We start from the raw sequence: 20,699 nt of genomic DNA, 5'->3' as shown, positions 1-20,699 counted from the left end.
GAGAGAGAGGAAAAAAGAAAAGAGAAGCGTGACGCAGGGGAGGAAAAAAAAAGCGTGACTCAAGTTTGTTTCCACTCACCCATCCACGCAAACTGAGTGCCGGTGTTAATTAATGACCGTACCGCAAGGTGGTCATCCAAATCGCAAGAAGAAGGACATAGGGTGCAAAGGGGGAAAAGAACAGATATGGAGAAATATATAGATGGAGGGGGAAGAGACTCCAAGTCATCGTAATAGCAACCGCTTAGGTACCGGCAAGAAAAGAATATTCTTCAAGTGTGGAATATTCCCTTTCTCAACGACGCCGACCGGCCAAACAAGCACAACATGAGCCCAGTGGCACAACTTGCTCCGGTAAATAGAGCGCCGACCTAGTCATCGTTGGTCTCTCATATTTTCTACCCACAAGCATACGTTACATGTGCGCTAACGCGTTGACGTCCCACAACGCTGAACCTTATTCGGTTCTTGGGATCAGAGACTCTCTTCCCCAACTTCCCATCCGTTCTCACACGCACGTATACATTCATGCGCGTCTATGTATACGTACGTCAGCAATCATACCTCGGTGAAATGTGGGCTAAGTATTTGCGAACCTAAGCGGTCATTAGGCGTTCAATTGGGACACGACATATGGGGCACGCGTTATTACGCTGGATACGCAACATACTGGCGCATTCGTAGCACAAGCACATGTGACGACATGGCAGAAGCATGGTGTCACGCTCGTTAGTCAGACACACCACACAAAGTTTATCGTCATCATCCTCCGCGTTCTCGTCGTCGCTGTTGGCGCCAAGGTCAAAGACATCATCAAGTTCGTACACCTCCACACCCAATTGAAGTAGCTGACGCACAACTTTAACTTGTGCCCCCACTTCGCCTGATGGCCTGCGGCCCTCACCACCTGAGCGGGCGGCATTTGCCACGAGGTCTGCAGCGTTGTCCGGTATGTCGAGGAACGTGTATTGTATAACACGTTGCGTCGTGTCACGGGCATCGTCAGCAAGTGGCGCTCTACGCCTCTCTCGTCCACAAACCGGTGGTTCATAGGTGAGTTCAATAACTATAGGCGCATATGTGACCTGTTTAATCCCCTCCGGGGTTGTTATGCTGACAGCCTTGTCAACCTTCTGTAGCTGCACTCCCTCACCAATGTATACCTCTCCCAAAATCTCCTCTGGGGTGGACGTTTCATGGACGCAAAACGGATTCTGGCTCTTCTCCGCCTGTTTCAGATGTATTCCCTCGTTCTCCCGGTATTCAATGTCAACACCTGCAAATACACGCAGCGTGTAGCCGGGCCCCACAACATTGTTCGTGGCAGATACCATAAAAGAAAGAGCAAAGTCTGTCCGATTGTTTCCTGACCTCACGTGCCTCAGTCTGAAAGGTTCCTTAGGTAAGACGGACACAGCCATATTAAATACTTCTGCACGTTCTATTTCTCCCTCTTCCTCCGGTTTCTCTATATCTACATCAAAAATAAGCGGTCCGGCTTCCGGGGGGCCACCGATGTAACGAATAGACGGCCCCCCCATCACGAGATAGTAGCTCCGTGGCCTTCCTTCATTCGCGGCCGTTGAAGATTTTTGCCCCATTCGCACAACAGGATGGTGTTAGCAAATGGATCGGCAAAGTACCCTTATGTATATGCGTTAACACGTGGCTGTATCTTCCCTTTACCTAAGCGTTTAAAGAACAAGTAACTTCTCCTTCAAGGTCACCCTCCGCGGTGGTAATACTCTCTCCTGCCCGCCGCAAAGTACAGGGTTGTCCACGTGGAAAACCTCGATGGCTTTGAGAATCTTCTGCTTGAGCGGGTCCCAGAGCACAGGTGCTGAAGGCAAAAAGCAGCGGCAGTGGAAAGGAGCTTGGGAGTAAAGAAAGGAAAAGGAATAACAAGTAAGAAATCAAGTCCTCACGCGGAAACACAGTGGTGACATGACCAATACAGATAATTGTTCGAGGCCGGCAACTCCTCGACACGACCCACCCGAGAAGTTGTCATAAGGCCCCACTTCACGAAAAGCAGTAGAGGGAGTACTCAAGTAATGCGTTCGGTCACGCGAACAGCTTCTAAACGTCCCCCGTCTCCTTTTTCTGAAAAAAAAAGAGAAGAGTAAGTAGAGATTATACATCTAAAAGAGTAAAATGGATGTGCCTCTCCCTGTTCTCTCACACTGCCCCCGCAGCACATTCATTCATCAACGAGTATATGTACATAAAGCAACTCTAACCGCCACGTAAATAACAAACGATTGGCACATTCACCCACAAAGTAAACACGAGCGTGAAAGGCCTAGAAGCTGTGTAGGCAAAAAAACAAAACAGTGTGTAAAGTCGAACGAATGCATCAAGTAGCAGCGGAAGAGACACTCGGGGAGAAGGGAAAAAAGAGTGACTAGGGCAATACCAAAAATATAATGCGCGTATTAATACAAAAGTTCCTGCGGTTAAAAATGTAACTATCGCCGGGCCACCTTGACCTTCATCTTCTTCTGCAGTGCCTGGCAGTACTCTTCAGGCACACCGAGTTCCTCTAACTCCTTCAACTTACGCTGGCGAATGGCCTCAATGGCTGCTTCCCTCTCCCTTATTTGCATCATAATGCTGTTGCCCTCGGCCACGTACTCCTGCCGCTCACGGCGGCGTCTCTCCTCAACATCCATAATCTGTTTGAGCACTGCCAGAGAATTCTCTTCGTGTTGCTTGCGGGCCCACATTTTTCGCTCTCGCTCCTGCTCCAACGCAACCTTTTGTACGGCGTTGATGCGTTCCACCTCCTCTTCTTCCAGCCGCCGCTCTTCGGCCTTCATGCGCTTGCGCTCCTCGATCTGCTTCTCGCGCATTTGCGCGAGGTCCTGCAGAACCGCAGCCTCACGCTCCTTACGCTCCTTCTCCTTTCGGCGCATATCTCGCGCGTACTCTTCTTGTGCACGCTGTGCTCGTATGTCATCCAGCAATGCCTGCGTGTTCTGTGCCCGTTGCTGTTCTGCTCGCAGTCTGGCCACCTCACGCTCCTTTTCGTCTCGTATGCGCTGTTGCTCCTCCGCATAGAGGCGATCACGCTCCTGTTTCCGTTTAATAAACTCTGCTATACGCCTATCCTCCTCCTCATCGAGTTCCTGCTGTCTCTTCTTTAAGCTGATTTGTTGCGCGTTGGCCAATGCAACGGCTTCCATAATACGCCTCTCTTTCTCCTGCTGTTGAAGTTTTTCAGCTTGAGCCTCTTCTCGTAAAAGCTCAAGGTGGCGTGTCATGGCCTCCCGTTCGTGCTGAAGCAATTCCAGCTTCCGCACGCGTTCTACATCGTGTTGCTCCAACTGAGCCTTAATAACCGCGAGAGTTTTCTTGCGGGCAACAACCTGCTGCTCCTCCCGTTCGTTATAGAGTTTTGCCGCCTTCTCTGCTTCAGCTGTCATCATCTCTTCCATCTTTCGTTCATACTCCATTTCCTCTTCCTTACGCAGCTCCCTCTCCCTTATTTGTGCGTTACGCACGGCAATGCACCGGGCCTCGTCAACGATTTGATTCATCGCTTTCACTTCGTCATATTGCTCGTCAAGCAGCGTCTTCGCCCGCTCCAAGTTGAGGCGTCGCTGCTGCTCTTCCTCAATCTGTTCCAACGGCTTGTCATTCCCACCGCAAAGGCGCTGCTCCTCATCATACTGCTGCATGCGCCGCTTGTGCTCTTCAGCCTCAACACTGCGGGTGCGCACTGCACTTCGCGTGAGTGTCGTCATAATATTCTTTCCACTGATCATTTCACGTATGATGTCCAGTTCCGTGCGGGTGAGAATGGTGGAATCACGGGGGGCATTCCGGTCGTTAAGCTCCTTACGGAGGTCACCGTCCGTTTGTCCAGGGCGCCTGGGGGGAAAAACACCCGCCCCACTACGCGCCATCATACCAATCATGGCGGTAAACGGCTACACGTTCAGTCCTACGTTCCCTTCTGTTCAACCGTTTGCAAGGGACTCGTCCTGTCCTCTTTCACTATGCGGTGTCAACTTTGATTTTCTTTTTTTTCTTTTTTTAACTTCTCTATTCTATCCTGATCTCCCTTCGCCCCGCGCAGTTGTCACTCTCTCGATCCAGCACTACCGTTAAAATTCAGGCAACCCCTCTAGTTTGTTAGACAGTAAAACCTTCCTTCCTACCTTCAATTCATCAAAAAGAACGTGGGGTCAACAGAAGGAAGGAAGCAGAACATGCGGCGATATGCAAGCGCAGGCAAAATCCCGCAAACAAAAAAAAACTAGCGGAATCGACAATGAGAAACAGATAGCAAAAGAGGGTTGTACACGTGACTGAAGAACTAAACGTAAACATAGTGTGCGTGTGTGTTGCGGGGGGGGAGGGAAGAGAACTAACAATATGAACCCTCCCAGCTTTGATAATGATGGCTCATGTACGTGCAGTTGCTCACATATGTGTCATGACCCCTTGTTCAAAGCTACAGGCTGCAGGTTCTTGGTTTGCTCCGCCCGCATCTCCTCCCCGATGGTTACAATTTCTTCCAATGTCGGTCGGTTCAGAAGTGACATCATCGCCGTGAGCAAGCTCTGCCGCCTTAGTTCGTCTGTCATCATTTCCATCAGAGTGGGATGTCCTTCGCCATCCGTTTCTTCGAAAGTGATATTTTGTGACGTTGGGAACGCGTAGGAAAATGTTCCACTTGCGGATCGCTGTGGGGAGGAACGGACCCCATTCTTTGGTTGCTCCACACCATCGCCCTCGGCGTTTTCCATCTTTAGCATGAGGGCGCTCACCGCCCTGTCAGTGTTGATAGTTGCTTCCAGCTCCCGTATGTACTCCACCAGTCGCCGTATGTAAGCTTCCTTTTGCCTACAGGAGGGACAGGATGGCCCCGGTATAAGTCCAGCAAATTCAGCCACCTGCGCCGGGCATTCACGCAGCGATGCGACACGCACAACCGGAGCGAAATCCCGTGAGTCCACACCAACGTCGCGGACCTTCACCTGCACGACTTCACCCAAATCACCCGTTTTTTCGATGACTTTGTACCTCACACGTTCCATCTGTCTTTCTTGTACTCTTCTCGTATTGCCCTTATCTCCCGTTTTAAACACCTCACTGTGCTACGAAGGCTCCCGACCACTTTCCAAATTGATAAACAGGAGAGGTGGGAGGGGTAAAAATGTGAACTACCCTGTATCTTGAGCCATGCAAAAAAAAAAAAGTTGGAAAAGCCTCAAGGAGCCATTCAGAATCGCGATGCCATCCACATGATGTAAATACGAGCGGAAATAATCCTTCATAATTCGTTTGGTTGTATTTCCCTTCTCATTTCGTCCTCAATGGAAAGGAAAAAGAAACGTGATACAATGATGAGAGTTGTACGGTGACCGGGTAAGGTTAATGAAAGGGAGATAACATGTTACGCATCGTGGTGCACACGCATGAAGAGTTTTGACCTCAACTCCAACAACATATTCCATCCTTCTCTTCCTGTTACCTCCCCACACACACAAATTAAGGAACCGCGCATCCAGCAACCTAGAGGCAACCAAGCAACAGATATAAGTAGAATAACAACAACAACAACAACGAAAAAGAAAAAAAGCGAACTGATGACGCACAGTGGAACCTAATGATATAACCTTGAAAGCATAATTAACACTTCCTAACCCATTCGCACTTCCCTACTCATCTCCTTTTTTTCCTCTTGGAGGAGTTTGATGCGGTAATTTTCCATACGCGCTTGAGACACAACTTCAAATACACACACACACACACACATATGCACCAGCGCTTCGCTTTGTCTATCCTCTCCCACCCACTTCGGAAATAACGTCGCCTCTTATTCGCGATGTGAAAATAGTAAAAGGTGAATTATGAAAAAAGAATGAAAAAAATGCGGCAGGCGATGATGACAGAAGCAGCGAAACCCAACCTGCACTCAATCTTCCATAAAGATACCCATCACAAGGTCTAGACTAGAGAGAGTGCATACTGGAGGGTAACAAAACTAATCGTTGCCTTTGGAGAGGCCCCGTAAACTAACCATAGCTAGAATCTTGACACGACAAAAAGGACACGTGAGGCCCTTATCACCTGTGGGACGGAGTTTGGTGCAGCACATCTCACAACAACAAGTATGGTAACACGGCAGAAATGTCACTGTCGAATATGCGTCGAGGCATAAATGACAAAGAAGGTCGCTATTGCTCGTTACACTCGCCGCTGCAGAGCGAGCCCCGGCTTCCTCAGTCGCACCATCCTTCTTTTGAGCGACCGATGCTGGCAATTGCGGCAAATCGGAAGACAACTCCGGCGAGCATTCCTCACTTGCGTTAACCTCCCTCCCCTCACCCGTATTATCGGATGTATTAGAAACAACTCTCTCCTCATCAATCTGAGCATCATTCCCCCCATCGGTATTAGCTGCATCGCCATGATCCCCATTGGAGCCAGTCTCAGCCAGAAGTGGAGTGTGTTCGTTGGTCACATTAGCCTCGGGGGTTTCCTCACCTCGGCACTGCCATACCAACAGAACTACGTACATTATCGTCGAACTTACGATGAGCAAACCACCTGTACCTAGAAGAGGTAAAATCACAATGAGCAAATTCCACTCTGACATATCCTGCATATCACAAGATTGTATCACCCGCCCATCTTTGCACGTTTCGTACGCCGGTTGGCATTCGTTTGAGCTTGTACAGAAGTAACACCAGTTCCTATCCTCACAGCTGTCACAATCGGCTGCTGCAGCTTGGCACCTTGCGCCACACGTCACACTGGAGTTCCTTAACGTGGCCGCTTCACTGCATGACAGCGCATTGTATTGCTCCGACGGGTCAAAGCACTGACTTCCTACAGGTCGTTCACAGCACCACGCGCACTCCGGCATCTTTAAACACTCCGAAGCGATGTAGATTGGGTTTGTGTCACATCTACTTCCGTATGCCGCTAATGGTTGAATCAACAAAATCAGAACCCAGGAGGGCAGTAACCACACCGCTGACCGGTTCACATAAAACTTTGTTGAACCTCCTGTACACATCCACCTACCCCCGGTGCAACAAACTACTACTTTATCGTGGTTTGTATCCACAAAACTCTACAGCTGGACAAAAAAATGGCACGAATAGAGGGAGACGACAAGGAGTACACAGTGCAAAGAGTGGGGAACCAAAGGGAATATTCGAAAGAGACAAGCAACAAAAAGCGGATAAAATATAATATGATATGATATGACATGGCAGAGGAAGGAGAAAAAAAAAGAAAAAGCAGGGAAAAGGGAAGAGAGGTATCGGACAATGAAAGGGTGGACACACTGTAAGCCCCTGCGAGCACAACCATTGCATTTAATCCTTTGTCATTCACAAGTGCTCTAAGGGGCTCAAAACACACACCTCTACCCCACCTCAAACAGTAGAGACTCAAATGAGAAAACGACAAGGAATGTAATCGGCGCCGCAACAAAAGGTGGAGACCAAACGTCTCCCGTCAACCGGTGAGCCCCAAAAAGAAAGTGGGAGGGAAGACGCCGGACAAGCGGACGATGCAAAAGAAAAAGATGAAAGCTAAAAGACAAGAGGGAACCACACATATACATCACACGTGACTTCATGGACGGTCGTATCCCACATTAATAACTCATGTGGAAGGCGAACCATGCGGGAATGTATGCGTGACCTCTCAATCGTACACTTTCCTCCCCTCCCCCCGCCCCAGGTACACACACACACACACGGATATAGCACATACGTACACAATTGCGTCTTTCCTCCCTTTAAAAAGAAAAAAACAAAAATACCGCTGAACCATCCGTTCCGTAATTCACTACCGTAACATATTACCTCTCACTAGTACGAACGAAGATCACATTTTAACAGCAACCACCACGCTTCGAGCCCTTTTGCCCTTCGTTTCCGGCTAACCTGACACCATTACCAGCTCCCCCTGCACCACCACTTGGGGACAGACCCTTTCCTGTACGTTCCTTCATATCCTCGAATATCTCCTGTGCTATTTTCTGAAACGCAGACTGTACATTCTCCTTCTCCTTTGCGCTCGTGTCAATGTACGACATTCCATGTTGTTTTGCCCATGCCATCGCTTCTTCCTTCGATACCTGCCGCGAAGTGCGGGCCTCGTCACTTTTGCATCCAACCAATAAGCACGGGATACCGGGAAGAGACTGCTGTCGCACGCGTTCCATCCAGTGCTCCAAGTGTAGAAATGAGGGTCGATGTGTAAGGTCAAAACAAAGCATTACGCCGTTGGCGCCGCGGTAAAAGGCAGTTGCCACTGACTGAAACCGCTCTTGCCCGGCTGTGTCCCATATTTGCAAGCGGACACGCTTATCCATGTACGTCATTTGGTGCATTCGAAAATCAATAGCGATGGTGGATGCGTAATCCTTGTAAAAAACATCCTCAGAGAGCCGCACCGTAAGGGAAGACTTCCCAACGCCACTGTCGCCAATGACAATAATCTTGAATATGTAGTCGCAGTCCCCACCAGGGGAAGCTGCTGTGATCATATGCGAAGTGGACTCTTCAAACGGGCATATTGAACAAAAAAACGTGACGAGAAAAGTGAAGAAAACAAAGAGGAAGTTGGCCGTCTATATATTGCAAAGAAAAAAATCTACGCAAAGCGCAGTAGCCGCCGATTGAGGCCGGGTGCGGGGCAACGTGCCCATCAGGAAGTTAACGTTATTTGGCCGCGCCTGCTCATCCGCCTCTTCTTCTTACCGTCACTTCCCCACACGCCTACAATCCCACGAATTAAAAAAACCTTTCAACACGTCAATATCACCAGCAGGAACACCACCACGATGAGGCACGCAACACCGAAGGAAAACAGATTTGGTCAACAATACACACAAATTGGGGGAAATAGAAATAACAGGAAATAACTACACTCAACACACAAGCCATGGGGCCTAATTGATGGAAACGACGCTTACAACAGAATGAATTTAATGGCATGTAACAGGGGGAGGAACTTCGTCATATTAAGTGAAAGTGGGAAGCAGCACACACACACACGCGTAAATACACAAATAGATGTAACAATATACAAAGGTATACATATAGGTATATATGTGCAGATGTGTAGACTGTGGGGAGTGCAGGCGCAGATATTGTAAAGGGGGAGACCCAAGATAGAAAAGAAAGGGACGGCCGTATATGCGACGGAGCATCTGAGCCGGTGGAGCCGAGTGGCCAAAGATAGAACCACGGTGTTCAGTGGTGTACGAAACCTTCTTCCAAATGAAAAATAAAACAATAGAATTGATAAGAGAGAGGTATAACAAAATGCGAGAAGAAGGCAAGAATAAAATGAGTCGAATAAAAAAGGGGGGAAGATACGATGGCCCTCGGCGTAACACTTCCCTTTCAGTACTGGAGAGAGCGAACGGAGTGCTACACACTGTCTATGCTGGCTTGGATACCGTACTAAATCACAAATGGCAAGCATCCATACACGTGTCAAGGCAAAAGAAAATACCTATCTGCTTCACTTCATAGATTCTTTTTCACTATTGCTGCCTTCCGTTCCCTGTCCTTTCACTAATTTCTCGTCTAGCCTTCATGTGTAGTTCCTCCAAAGCTCCTCCCTCAGTGAACGAGGGCTTACCCGTTCAGTGAATGGCAAATGCTATTGCCACCATAAGAGGTTCAGCACCTCCACTTCCTCTTTTTAGTATGTGTACTTGTGTTTAATCGTACGATGTTCCCTATCGCCTTGTCCCCATGACCCTCGACAGTTGGAGTTGTGTTATTCACTATATAAGTCCCCAGGTGTTGGAAAGCTTCGGAGACATTTGTGTTATTTCTCGAGCTCGTCTCGAAGTAGCACAAGCAACCGTGTCGCTTTGCCCATGCGTCTGCCTCGCTTTTCTCCACTTGCCTGCAAATCCCTAAGCTTGTCCCTTCTTTATGAAGTTCACTGCACTCCACCAGGTCTAACTTGCAACCCACGAGGATGAGGGGCGGAAGTACCGGGCAGTGGGACCTCAGGCGCTCAAACCACGCGTCGATCCCTTCAAAGGAGCTCCGATTGGTGAGATCAAAGCAAATCAGTGCGCCATGACAGTTGCGGTAGTAAGCCGTCGTGAGTGAAACAAAACGATCCTGCCCGGAGGTATCCCAAATCTGAAGCAATATGGTGCGCGCGTGCTTTTCTAAAGTTGTGGTATGGCAATACTTGAAGTCCACGCCAATCGTTGGAACAATGTCATCGTAATAAATGCTGTCACAGAACCGCGATGAGATGTTGCTCTTCCCTACACCCACATCACCAATTACTATAATCTTGTAAGCGGGTTCCTCTTTCATGTAAGGAAACTTCACCTAACCCTATATTTCCCTTCCCCTTTCTTTTCCTCTTCACCTGGGATGTCGCTAGTTCTTTTAATTCAGCACTTCTGACGTTCCTTTACACGGTGGTTCTCGTACGATCCTATGCCCCTGCAGTGCCGCTGAGTACATTAGCAAATTCAACAACGGAGGAAATCATGGCATCAGAAAGTGGGGACCAAACGAAGGCAAAACGAAGGTCAGGAATGAAAAATGAAGAAAATAAATGGGAGAGGCAGTAACACCTTACGCAAGGGAATAGTGTATTTTAAGTAGGTAGGGTCGGCAATGGAAGGGAGGAGTAACTACCGCCCATTGAAGGGAGAGTTAAAAACAAAATAAAAACAGTAACACCCAAAGACTTCACGACACATTGGATTAGCGATACCATGTTGGGTGCTCCTCCTCCAGTTGTTCTCGTAGGCACTGAACACGCGGAGCCTTGAACGGCGGTTCCAGAACTACCACCCGAACCACGTAATAACCAGCAGCCGCAAGAAGGGAACCACATGTAAGTACCATTAGTACGACACGGACAGGAAACAAATAATCCACAACAACCGCCTCATCAGGATTTGTAGGAAACGGCCGCTCCCTGTTGTAAGACGTCTGTGGCAGCGGCGCAGGTACGGGGTCGTGCGGCGACGATATAATGCAGCCATATGCAATAAAAGGCATGGCGGCACACGCGAGGCCGATAGGCAGCACCAGCCGGGGGCATACGTACGACCCAAATAACGTCCCAACTATACCAAGAATGATGAAAAATAGGATGGCAAACGTACCATCACCGAGACCGAGAATCATATTGCGTGTGAATGAGCACTGTCGCCGTAGGTTTCAAGGGAAGTATATGACAATGGAGACCCAGCTGTGTGAACACAAGCCATGTAAGTACACCTTTGATGGATTGACTAGTTCAAGGTGGTGGATGAAACTGAAGAGAAATAAAATTCAAGAATATATGCATATATGTAATAACGAGAGGAATGTGGCTTGACCACACGAATGTGAAACACGACCACTAAAAGTCATGTGAGTCGGTGGGAAGTCATCAGAGAAAAGACGATTGGGGCAAGTGCACCCCACAGCATACAAAAAACTCACGATTAAGTGATGAATACATCTCACGACAACGACACTTACAGAAGTTCATCTCGTGCTCTCTCCCCCTTTTATGCACTTCCTTCGTGTGTTTTCGCCTCTACGTGCAAGAATACACAGTACATATACGCATATATATATAAATATATCATTTTTCTTCTATTTACTGGAAACAAAAAAAAGAGGCTTCTTCAAAATTGACATGCACCCACCACAAATGTTGAAATGTGGAAGTTAGACAAAAAGAAATGCCACAGATTCCCTGTGTCCAACGGCGCGCACGCCACCCCTCCCCCTCATTCTTCTAGTTGACTACATACAGAGATCCCAATACTTGAAATAGTCTTCATCTACCTGATTGGTGTACAACTCGTCTAGTTGCTTCTTGCGAATTTGTGATGCCTCCCTCTGCTTCATCTGCTCGGCAGCAATGCTCAACCTTTCTGCATGCCGTTCACGTTCCTTCTGCCTTTCCAAAGCGTTGGCCATGCGAAGCTGCAAGTTGTCCTGCTGGGCCCACCGCCGTTCTTCCTCGACTTCCATAAACCGGCGACGCCGCAAAAGATCGCGTTGTCTCGCCCGATCCTCAAGAAACTTACGCTTCTGCTCCTCTGTCATGCCTTTGTAGCGCTCCGCCTTCACCTTCTTTCCAAGCTCGCTCACGACCGTCTCGGTTTCGTTAAGGAAATCACCCTCCATGTGGAAACGAATTTCCTCAAGGGCCTTGCGGGTGTCCTCCTCCTTGTCTCGAATGGCCTCACGGCGCTTTTGCTCGGCGAGGGCTTTATTAAATTCTGCTTGGTTCTTATGGATCATCCTGCGCTGCTCGGCGATACCCTGCTCTATATCGTAGATACGGCGGTTGGTCTCCTCGTTTCGTTCATCGAAGACACGGTTTGCCTCCTCCTCCATCCACTTCTTCGCGAGTTTCTCCTCCGTTTGCTGCCGCGCCCACTCGCGCTGTTGGCGCTGCTGAGCAGCCCGACGATTCTTGTAATCCAAGTCCTCACCTTCAAATTTTTGGAGAGAAGAAACCCCAGTTCGGGGATCGTTGTCGCCAACACGGCCCGGTAAATCCTTCGCCTTCCAGTGGGGATCGTTGAGGTCCCACTCGCGCTGCGTTTCCTTCTTCTGGTAGGTTTCACGGTAGTCAAGCAATTGCTTTTCACGGTTTGCTCGTATCTCGTTAACCTCCTTCTGAAGTGCCTGAGCATGGCGATCCATCAGAAGGGCTTGTCGGTCATAAAAGTCGTTCCGCTCTTTCTCCAGCTGTCGAAGCGCCTCCCTTTCACGGACCTGCCTGTCAAGCGCCTCCTTGTCGATGCCCATATGACGCATTTTCGGGTCTTTGAGGCGCTCTGCACGCTGCATCATGAAGAGCCGCTTCTTTTCCCTCGTTGTTGCCGTCTCCAACTGCGGTAACGAAGAGGAATTTGATGCGACATTGATGGTCTCAGCTGCTGGCTCCATTTTGATCTACACTTCACCACACCTACACACAGTTCAGAGGAGCACACTGACCAGAAAAAGTGCAATGATTTTTTTAAAAAAAGAAATAGAATAGACAGTGGAACGGAAGTTTAACGCTGTGCTACCGACTTAGCAAACAATACACATCCTTAATTACTTACAAGACAGAATACCTCACTCATCACCGTGAGCAGATATTCGAAAGCACGTTCGTGTACGGATGTAAACTCACTGTCAGCCGCGCTCACGTTGTAGCTTACACAGCGGGCTTGAACGTTAGTAGTGGTGACGGCGAAGAGCATTTGAAGCAAAACTTCCGCACGTTTCTGTTAACACCCTTACATTTTGGGCACGTCCACAACGTTACCTCCTTTCCGGGGAGCGGAGGCGGCGTCGGCTTTGGCTGTTGGCATTTATGGCAGACAACACTCCCACGAAAGTTCATCTGGCCACACGGACACGCCCAGTCGTGAGGGTCCTCACCGGGAAGGGACGGACGCCGAACACCAGGTGGGAGCGGAGGGGCCGGCGCCCCACATTTGTAGCATTCGCGCTTCGATTTATAATTTGGTTCCCCGCACTGGCAGAGCCAATCGCCCTCCGCGGGTTCACGATGCCTTGTCCGACGGCCCTTAATCCGACGTGCAAAGAGGCATGGTGTGGTGACAAAATACGCGCGTGAGCAAAGCAGAGCTACAGAAGCACGACTTCCGAGGTGGTGGGCAAGATAGTGCCTGGAGAGTATGTGGACACACCTTTGCATCTCGCGCCCCTCCAACTGCAGTATCGCAAAGTCAGTGTGTGCGCCCACTGGAAAACGTGCATCAACACGAGCACAGATGCGAAGCCGGGGGATAAAGAAAAATGGAAAAAGCGACACGCAGTAGCAACGGGAGACAAAACAAGTAGCAAAGAAAGCAGCCGATTAAGATGAAAGTAATGACTTGCGCCCGGAAGAACTGCTTCTTGAATTTAAGTAGTGCACGAGGTTCATTCCAAGTTACCCTCATGCCAAACAGCGGGTTACAACTGTCGAAAACTGCTTAAATCCATTCACAAACGAATTTTTATTGTTCTGACGATAAGATTCACAAGCACACTGTTGTAAGAGCACGAACGCCTCCCTCACTTCCGCTCCTTTTCCACCAACAGCCGCCAAACCGGAAAACAAGTCACCTAGCTGCACGAAAGAGTCCCCATCCAGCACTATTAGTGTCTGCAGAAGGCTCTCAAATGGATCCGTCGTGCACTTCCTTGTCGTTATAAGGTCAAGTGTCGCCCGCAGCAGTCGGGAGAAAACGTTCTTGTCCGCCCGAAGAAGTGCCCCCAATATTTTAACGCCTTCACCTCCTTCATGGCCCTCACAACAACACAGGGCGCTGGTAAAAGCTGCCACCGCCTCTGCTCCAAGTGTTATAAGAGTTCCAAAGGTATTCTGGTAGTTAAGCGAGAATTCGAGTAGATGAATAACTTGTAACAAATGCTCGATAGGTAAGTCACAGATAAACCAAAGATACAAATCTCTAAGCAGCTCAGAGGCAAGCATAAAGTAACTACGCGCCAACTTCTCATTTTGGCATAAACGCTCGCGGTCCACAAGCATCATAGCACGCCAGAGAGCCACAAGGCACGCTGGCAGGGACCGATCTGCATAAAGACGGAGAACTCCCATATTGCAAAGCCCCCCTGCGAGAAGATTACGACCGGTATGGAACGTGATCCTCAAGCATTTGATACCCCAAGCCTCAAGTTGAGATCCACGGGTCTCCAACGCTTTAACAATAATATTGACCACTGTGCCCATAGAGTTACCAATGTGGCGGAAGACAAGATAGCCCTCCGTACAATGGGCGCCGGACGTTATACGCCGGTAACGATTTTCGGTTATTTCGTCCAACAAGCGCAACAGCTGTACGCCACAGTTAGTTCCAAACTCACGTTGAAAATGCTGGACTATAACGTCAAAGTTTGGAAGTATGCGTTTCAGCAACACTCGGTACAGACGTTGGCACAGGCATGCGCAAAACGCGCCTCGCCATGAGCATGTAGCGCGCATGAGAGCATCCGCATAATCTTCACCGTGTTCTACACAACCATATTGGAAAATCTTGAAGTCTCCAACAAGTGATGGCTCAATGTCGCCCATTACACCCTGGGAACCACCGTTGGACAGCCAAATCTGAGCCCTGATACGCGCAAGAAGAAACAGCACACGGTGATAAACCCTGGAATTTTTGCCCATCGTCATCTCCGCATCGAGTGCAAGGCGGTCATTAATGTGGGGCAGCGTCTTTAAAATAGCAACAGAAGTTGGCGATTGAGCCACCTCAGTCAAAAGGGCCAAGGCTTCGACGGCTGTCTCATCGGTACAAGAGTGAGCGCAGTTCATAACCTCGTCCACAATAAGCCCAAGCACAGTGGAGGACATTTCTCCATCACTTTTCAGAGATAAAGTATTTTGAAGGGAGACCCGTAGCCCGTTGCCATCATCAAGCCGATCGAGAAGAAGCGCGTTCCAAGTGGCACAAAGTAAAGCTATGAGGGAGTTGTGAAAGTGACGACGAGTTCCCTGAGGTACAAACAATGAAAGCTTTCTCTCACAATCGTAGCTCACAACACCGAAGCATGCCCATAAAGCCTTACATATTATCGGGCATGCATCGCTACGGGAATGGTTCATGCGCAACCATGAGCTGGAAAGGGTGATAAGCCATGCGAGTTGTTCGTATATGCTCGTCAAACAAAATCCTGCTTGATGTTCCGATGACTTAAGAACCCATAAATGGGACTCGATGAGTGTTGAAATGTGTTCCTCTGTGTCTCGACCACAGAATCGCAACAACTGCGATGCAAATTGAAGCTCCAACTCTTGTACACATGTATCCTCATCGAGAAAATAATCCTCAAACGATGCAATTTCACCAGATCTTGCGAACGCTACCGCTTGCTCCTGATTTGACGTAATGTACGACAAGCACACCTTCGGTGCCAGTTCCCCAAAAAGTGTGCGTTTATCTTTGCAGTAGGACTGAGATCCCACCAACTTCGCCCAAGTGGAGGTTAAAGAAAGGAACGACCGCCGCGCATGGCGCCAGTTCTGGAAGCACAAATGAGTGAAATCGGCAAGGGCTCCAATCCATTGCTCATAACACGAAACGCTACACATTTGCTCAATGCTGAAATTCGGTTTCAGACGATTCAACAAGCGACAAAATTCGTGCAAAACCGTGGGATCTTCTAGGTGAAGACACTCCGTCATAATTGGAAGCGTGACTTCAAAACAACAGGATATCCGCGCCTTCTGGTCCTCACAGAGTGGGTAGAGTGATCCCCTCAGAGATATGAGTGATGCCAACGATTCCAACAAGGGAGAGAAGAGGCGCGCATCCCCCTCCGGAAGTAAATACAACCCCCACAGTTTAGCGAAGAGCTCTTGGTCCAAAAGGTCAGCCGCCCAACCTTGCGGATAATCAGTTGTCAAAACGTCCTCAGTAATATCCTCCAAGGAGCAAGTAAAGTCAAACAAAAGAATTTGGCGCAATAACGGTACGGCGCCAATGACCACCTGATTGTGCGACAACTGAGCCCGTTTAAGGCAACGTGAAACACTTTTGAATATGTCGTGGAGGCACTCATCGCGAAAAAACACGTTCGTCTTCTTATTCACCGCGAGGTTCTGGTTTGGGCCGTCCGTAGATCCTATCGTGTCGATCAACACGGTTAGGATGTGACACGATAAGGATACGAGTTCTTCCGAATAATCACCCCCTTCACCGGTTAGCGCCGTAGCCACCTTGAGGGGAAACCTTTGGAGCTCCGGGGCGTCACAGAATCCCCGTTTCACTACAGAACATAGCAACCGGACAAGGGCGTCCCTATTATGAGTGTCCAAGAGCTTATGCCGCTCCACAATGACACAACTCAGCATCTGTTCGAGGTCCACAAGGTCTGCAAGTGCAAACTTAGAAGTCACCAAATGGTTTAACGCTTGAGAAACAAAGAAGATCGAACATGCGGCTACAGATTCCTTAAGAACTCTCTGCATCAGTTGCAAGCCCATGGCAGACGCGAAACCATCCCATCCAAGCTCCGTGGCTATCTGCATTGCCGATTTGTCCCCACTGTAGAGAAGAGTCGAGAAACGCTCCACATCATCAACACTCCCCAGCATTATCTAAACAGCAGGCCCTCCGCGGATAACGGCAAAACTAATACATATTAGAACGATAATAATTATTGAGTGCATAGAAAAACAGCAAATTATAGACAAGGGGAGAAACAACTGAAAGATTACCACTGTGTGAAATCGTCATTTGAAACTTAAGGAAATATAAAATTCAGAATGTACACAAATGGGGTTGTTGTTCCTTATATCCTAGCACGTGCACACGCATGGGGATCTGTGTTGCTGCACCAATCCTCTGGAGAACAGGACGTGGTCGCGGTAAACTAAATGCTTGATTATTAGCAGCTACTATACAACAAGCACAAGGGTGGTGTCCGGAGAAAGCATACAGACGGCTCAAGTACAAGACCCGACACAGGTAACGAAAAAAAGAACAATGCACGGTGCACACGCTCAAAAGTTGTTGCTTAATGGGTTATCGTCGCTCGGTCGTTGAGCTGCCGACACACGGTACCCCCGAGAGATAACCTCCCGTCCATATGCAGTTTTGTGCAGACCCGCCTCCAGCAGAGCGAGTTGAAGTCGAAACCGTGGGTCCTTCGCTACCTCGTCAGCCGTGTAACCATGCACAGTATATCGTGCGGCCTCCGCGAACGGTACGTAAGCTTCATTCTGCTTACTTGAAACTGTCCCTTGCAGAACTCTCTCTGGGTCGGCCTCGACACCGAGCTGTTGCCTGACACCATTAAAGAAGGCCTCTAGTGTCTTCGCACGTGCAGCTTTTATTTCTTCCAGGTCCTGCTGACGTTTTTTACGCAACCGGCATTTCTCCTCATATTCTTTCTGTCTCTCCACCACCCGTTTGGCGTTACGTTCCCCTCGTATCGCTTTTTGGATTGCTTCCTCCTCTGCAAGTGCCCTCCGAAGTTCGATTTCCTTCTCTTGCAGCTCTTTCTGCTGCTCCTGGTAGAGGTGCAGCTGTTTTAGGCGTTCCTGGAATTCTATCTCACGAGCACGCATGACTCTTTGTGTCCTTTCCTCTTCCTCTTTCCGTCTTGCTTCCTCCTCGTCGCGTCGGGCCAGTTCCTTGGCTTCTCGAACAGCACGTAGCTCATCCAACTCTCGGTGTTTCTTTCGTTGCTGCTCCTCGCGTAATTTAGCCTCTTCTTCCATATCCGCCACTAGCCTTCCAATCTCTTCATCAGCCGCGGCTGCCTTCTCGAATGATTTCAGAAGTTCCAGAGATTTCTTCTTGAACTGAAGCGTCACCGTCCGCGCGAGTGCTTTTTCTCTCTTCTGCCGCAAAACCTCATTCACAGCAAGTCGCACTTTGTCGCGGGACATATCGGGCAAACTCTGATGGACGCGATTGTAAACATCACCTGGAAGATCAGGTTTCTCACTACCGAGCGTTGAAAGACTCGTGTAGGTTTTCAAAACCAAAGAAATCTTACGAATGTCGCTCGAGGAGAGGTCCACAGTTGCTCCTGTTCGCTCCGTAGACATTAACCGAGACACGGCTTCCTCTCCTCCAACCTCTATGGCGTCTCGAAACGTCTTCACGAGCCTAGGGTTGGGTTTACATACCATGGACTCGCACACACTATCTAACAATTCCAATGATGACCGCACTAACGTTTGGACAGTTTCAATCGGTAAGATATTCTCGCTCTCCTCCATCTCGTTCAGCAAAGATTCCACTTCATGCTCGATAACTTTAATAGACTCAGAAATTTCCTCCCTCATGGTTGAAATCTTCTCTCGTAAGGTGTTAACGCCATCAGGCATGACATTGGCCTCCTTCTTGTGCAAGTCACGACATTCCTTCCGAAGTCCCCCAATTGTTTTCTTAAGGGAACGATGAATCGACTCGCATCGTTCCTCCATGCCGGCTCTTTCCCTCACCGCTGCCTCTGGTAGGAGGGAAGAGCACGAAGCCCACGCCTTTTCAAAATCGAATGCGCACGAAACTACCTCTCGCTCCAAGGCAGCGTGCTCCGCCAACCAACGGCCACCACGACTTACCTCCTCCGCTGATTTCCTCTGGTGTGCAATTTTCAATGTGATGTCCTTAAACACCAGCTTATCTGTACGCGCTCTTGACTGCCACTCAGCCAACGCAGCCTCCTGATCATCCACAGAAAAAGCCATCGTGCGGAGTTGTTGCCGCGGCAGCATGACAGCCCTCCGAGGAGGCATCGCTCAGCCTACCAGGGGAGTAATATACGCAAAAAGTAAAAATATACAAGAGAAAATGAGTAGAAGCAAGAAAAAAGGGCAATATACAGGCAAGGTCCAGGAACGGAAAACGGTCACCGCATCCACCGTAAGATAATAAAAAGGGGGGAAGGTATGAAAACAAAAAACAAAAAAATTGTTGTGATGGTGGAAGTGGTAGTGATTATGATAAAGCGGACACATGCAAGATACCGACAACACATGGGGAATTTATATATATAAGTGATAATAGGAGGGGAAATGGGTCCCACAGAGAATATGGCATCCCCACCCTGAGTCAGGCAACTAGTGATTCAGAACCTCCACACCTGATGAGCAACAGGACCAGTACAATATTAGGTGTTGAGTAAAATTACGAAACGGGTTCATATGGGAAATGCCACCGACGTGTCGAAATCACAAACACGGTTATTCTGTGTGCGTCTGCAGCGGCTCCATGGCAGACCTTCCTTCTGGGGTTGCGTGCGGGTCAACTGCTTTTCCAAACAATTCATCCGCTTCCTCAACTATACTGATAGGGGTGAGCCCTCGCAAAATTTCGCGCGCCTCGTTTGAGCAGTAGCAAAGATTCCTAATGACGAACGTCGCCCACTCACCCATGCCTGGATTTTCCAAATCAATGCGTGTGGCTCCGAGGATGGCAGTGAGAAGGCGGGTGTCACCTAAAACTGCGGAGCAGACCTCCTTATTCTCGTAAGTCAGATTGGCTACAAGCCGGACATGTTCCCTCCTGAAACCCTCTAGAAAACATGTTATCTCATGATCACGCGAAATGGTTAGCGCATCCGTTATATATTCCAGTACTTGTGATCCCAAGCAATATGTCTGGAGCCTTCTGAGGAGTCGTCGATGACTTAACAGTGTAAGATTGAGCACCTCAACAGCAGAGTGTGACAGGGTCGCTCCCATGTCTAACCATGCCTCAGAGCCGTCACTAAGCTCCGCAACGCTGCTTTCTCGTTGAAGCCCACCGCTCTCAGCATCTCCTTCAGCATTTGTAGCTCCGCCTACCACAGGGTCCTCCGTATTCGTAGTGCCGGGTGCAATAAACCCCTTTGTTCGGTGCAGTACATGACGCGCAACGTGAAGACTAAGCTTTATCATACGGAACAGGACATGTTGCAGGTGGAGTACCTCTTCCCCGGGCTCGCGCCCCGCATCAAACGCTGCCACATCGACCGCATGCTCCAGTTTGAATGCAAAGGAGAAGTCCTTCAGTTTAACGTCCGTTTCGCACAGCGTCAGCAATTTGTCCACTTTGTTGTCTATTTCCCCCAGAGCCCTTGTGTTCAAATCCCTTATAGAACCCTCGTGATCAGTCATTTGCCCTTCTCGTCGATATACACTCACCAGAAGGCCCCTCAAACAATGTTTCCTCTCTTCACATACATAAAAATAGCAGTAAGCAACAGAAAAGG

At 48.9% G+C, this 20,699-nt stretch overlaps 11 protein-coding genes and 1 pseudogene across 12 annotated transcripts; all 12 read right to left on the bottom strand.

Annotated features, from left to right (window-relative positions):
* Positions 1 to 596: 596 nt before the first annotated feature.
* On the bottom strand, positions 597 to 1,601 carry TEOVI_000094600 (Zinc finger, C3HC4 type (RING finger), putative; the record flags this gene model as incomplete). The annotated part of the gene is made up of 1 exon (XM_067224263.1): positions 597 to 1,601. One exon carries the CDS (start codon positions 1,599 to 1,601, stop codon positions 597 to 599), a length of 1,005 nt encoding a protein of 334 aa, XP_067080364.1.
* Positions 1,602 to 2,468: 867 nt separating this feature from the next.
* TEOVI_000094500 (tumor suppressor, Mitostatin, putative) lies at positions 2,469 to 3,920 on the bottom strand (the record flags this gene model as incomplete). Its single annotated transcript, XM_067224262.1, has 1 exon — positions 2,469 to 3,920. The coding sequence occupies one exon, from the start codon at positions 3,918 to 3,920 to the stop codon at positions 2,469 to 2,471; it is 1,452 nt and encodes a 483-aa protein (XP_067080363.1).
* A 519-nt stretch (positions 3,921 to 4,439) lies between these two features.
* TEOVI_000094400 (uncharacterized protein) lies at positions 4,440 to 5,045 on the bottom strand (the record flags this gene model as incomplete). The annotated part of the gene is made up of 1 exon (XM_067224261.1): positions 4,440 to 5,045. One exon carries the CDS (start codon positions 5,043 to 5,045, stop codon positions 4,440 to 4,442), a length of 606 nt encoding a protein of 201 aa, XP_067080362.1.
* Positions 5,046 to 5,995: 950 nt separating this feature from the next.
* TEOVI_000094300:pseudogene lies at positions 5,996 to 7,033 on the bottom strand (annotated as a pseudogene). Its single transcript has one exon. A coding segment is annotated over exon 1 (1,038 nt).
* Positions 7,034 to 7,861: 828 nt separating this feature from the next.
* TEOVI_000094200 (Ras-related protein RabX1) lies at positions 7,862 to 8,518 on the bottom strand (the record flags this gene model as incomplete). The annotated part of the gene is made up of 1 exon (XM_067224260.1): positions 7,862 to 8,518. One exon carries the CDS (start codon positions 8,516 to 8,518, stop codon positions 7,862 to 7,864), a length of 657 nt encoding a protein of 218 aa, XP_067080361.1.
* A 1,144-nt stretch (positions 8,519 to 9,662) lies between these two features.
* TEOVI_000094100 (small GTP-binding protein Rab7, putative) lies at positions 9,663 to 10,322 on the bottom strand (the record flags this gene model as incomplete). The annotated part of the gene is made up of 1 exon (XM_067224259.1): positions 9,663 to 10,322. One exon carries the CDS (start codon positions 10,320 to 10,322, stop codon positions 9,663 to 9,665), a length of 660 nt encoding a protein of 219 aa, XP_067080360.1.
* Positions 10,323 to 10,721: 399 nt separating this feature from the next.
* TEOVI_000094000 (uncharacterized protein) lies at positions 10,722 to 11,150 on the bottom strand (the record flags this gene model as incomplete). Its single annotated transcript, XM_067224258.1, has 1 exon — positions 10,722 to 11,150. One exon carries the CDS (start codon positions 11,148 to 11,150, stop codon positions 10,722 to 10,724), a length of 429 nt encoding a protein of 142 aa, XP_067080359.1.
* Positions 11,151 to 11,759: 609 nt separating this feature from the next.
* On the bottom strand, positions 11,760 to 12,917 carry TEOVI_000093900 (flagellar protofilament ribbon protein, putative; the record flags this gene model as incomplete). Its single annotated transcript, XM_067224257.1, has 1 exon — positions 11,760 to 12,917. One exon carries the CDS (start codon positions 12,915 to 12,917, stop codon positions 11,760 to 11,762), a length of 1,158 nt encoding a protein of 385 aa, XP_067080358.1.
* A 256-nt stretch (positions 12,918 to 13,173) lies between these two features.
* TEOVI_000093800 (Zn-finger in Ran binding protein and others, putative) lies at positions 13,174 to 13,680 on the bottom strand (the record flags this gene model as incomplete). The annotated part of the gene is made up of 1 exon (XM_067224256.1): positions 13,174 to 13,680. One exon carries the CDS (start codon positions 13,678 to 13,680, stop codon positions 13,174 to 13,176), a length of 507 nt encoding a protein of 168 aa, XP_067080357.1.
* A 243-nt stretch (positions 13,681 to 13,923) lies between these two features.
* TEOVI_000093700 (uncharacterized protein) lies at positions 13,924 to 17,088 on the bottom strand (the record flags this gene model as incomplete). Its single annotated transcript, XM_067224255.1, has 1 exon — positions 13,924 to 17,088. The coding sequence occupies one exon, from the start codon at positions 17,086 to 17,088 to the stop codon at positions 13,924 to 13,926; it is 3,165 nt and encodes a 1,054-aa protein (XP_067080356.1).
* Positions 17,089 to 17,496: 408 nt separating this feature from the next.
* TEOVI_000093600 (uncharacterized protein) lies at positions 17,497 to 19,242 on the bottom strand (the record flags this gene model as incomplete). The annotated part of the gene is made up of 1 exon (XM_067224254.1): positions 17,497 to 19,242. The coding sequence occupies one exon, from the start codon at positions 19,240 to 19,242 to the stop codon at positions 17,497 to 17,499; it is 1,746 nt and encodes a 581-aa protein (XP_067080355.1).
* A 447-nt stretch (positions 19,243 to 19,689) lies between these two features.
* TEOVI_000093500 (Spinocerebellar ataxia type 10 protein domain containing protein, putative) lies at positions 19,690 to 20,604 on the bottom strand (the record flags this gene model as incomplete). Its single annotated transcript, XM_067224253.1, has 1 exon — positions 19,690 to 20,604. The coding sequence occupies one exon, from the start codon at positions 20,602 to 20,604 to the stop codon at positions 19,690 to 19,692; it is 915 nt and encodes a 304-aa protein (XP_067080354.1).
* Positions 20,605 to 20,699: the final 95 nt, after the last annotated feature.

The sequence above is a fragment of the Trypanosoma equiperdum genome, assembly GCF_001457755.1.
Source record: "Trypanosoma equiperdum strain OVI genome assembly, contig: ctg_254, whole genome shotgun sequence".
Classification (NCBI taxonomy): domain Eukaryota; phylum Euglenozoa; class Kinetoplastea; order Trypanosomatida; family Trypanosomatidae; genus Trypanosoma; species Trypanosoma equiperdum.
The sequence above is the reverse complement of the archived record's forward strand: the minus strand, read 5'-3'. Positions and strand labels throughout refer to the sequence as shown.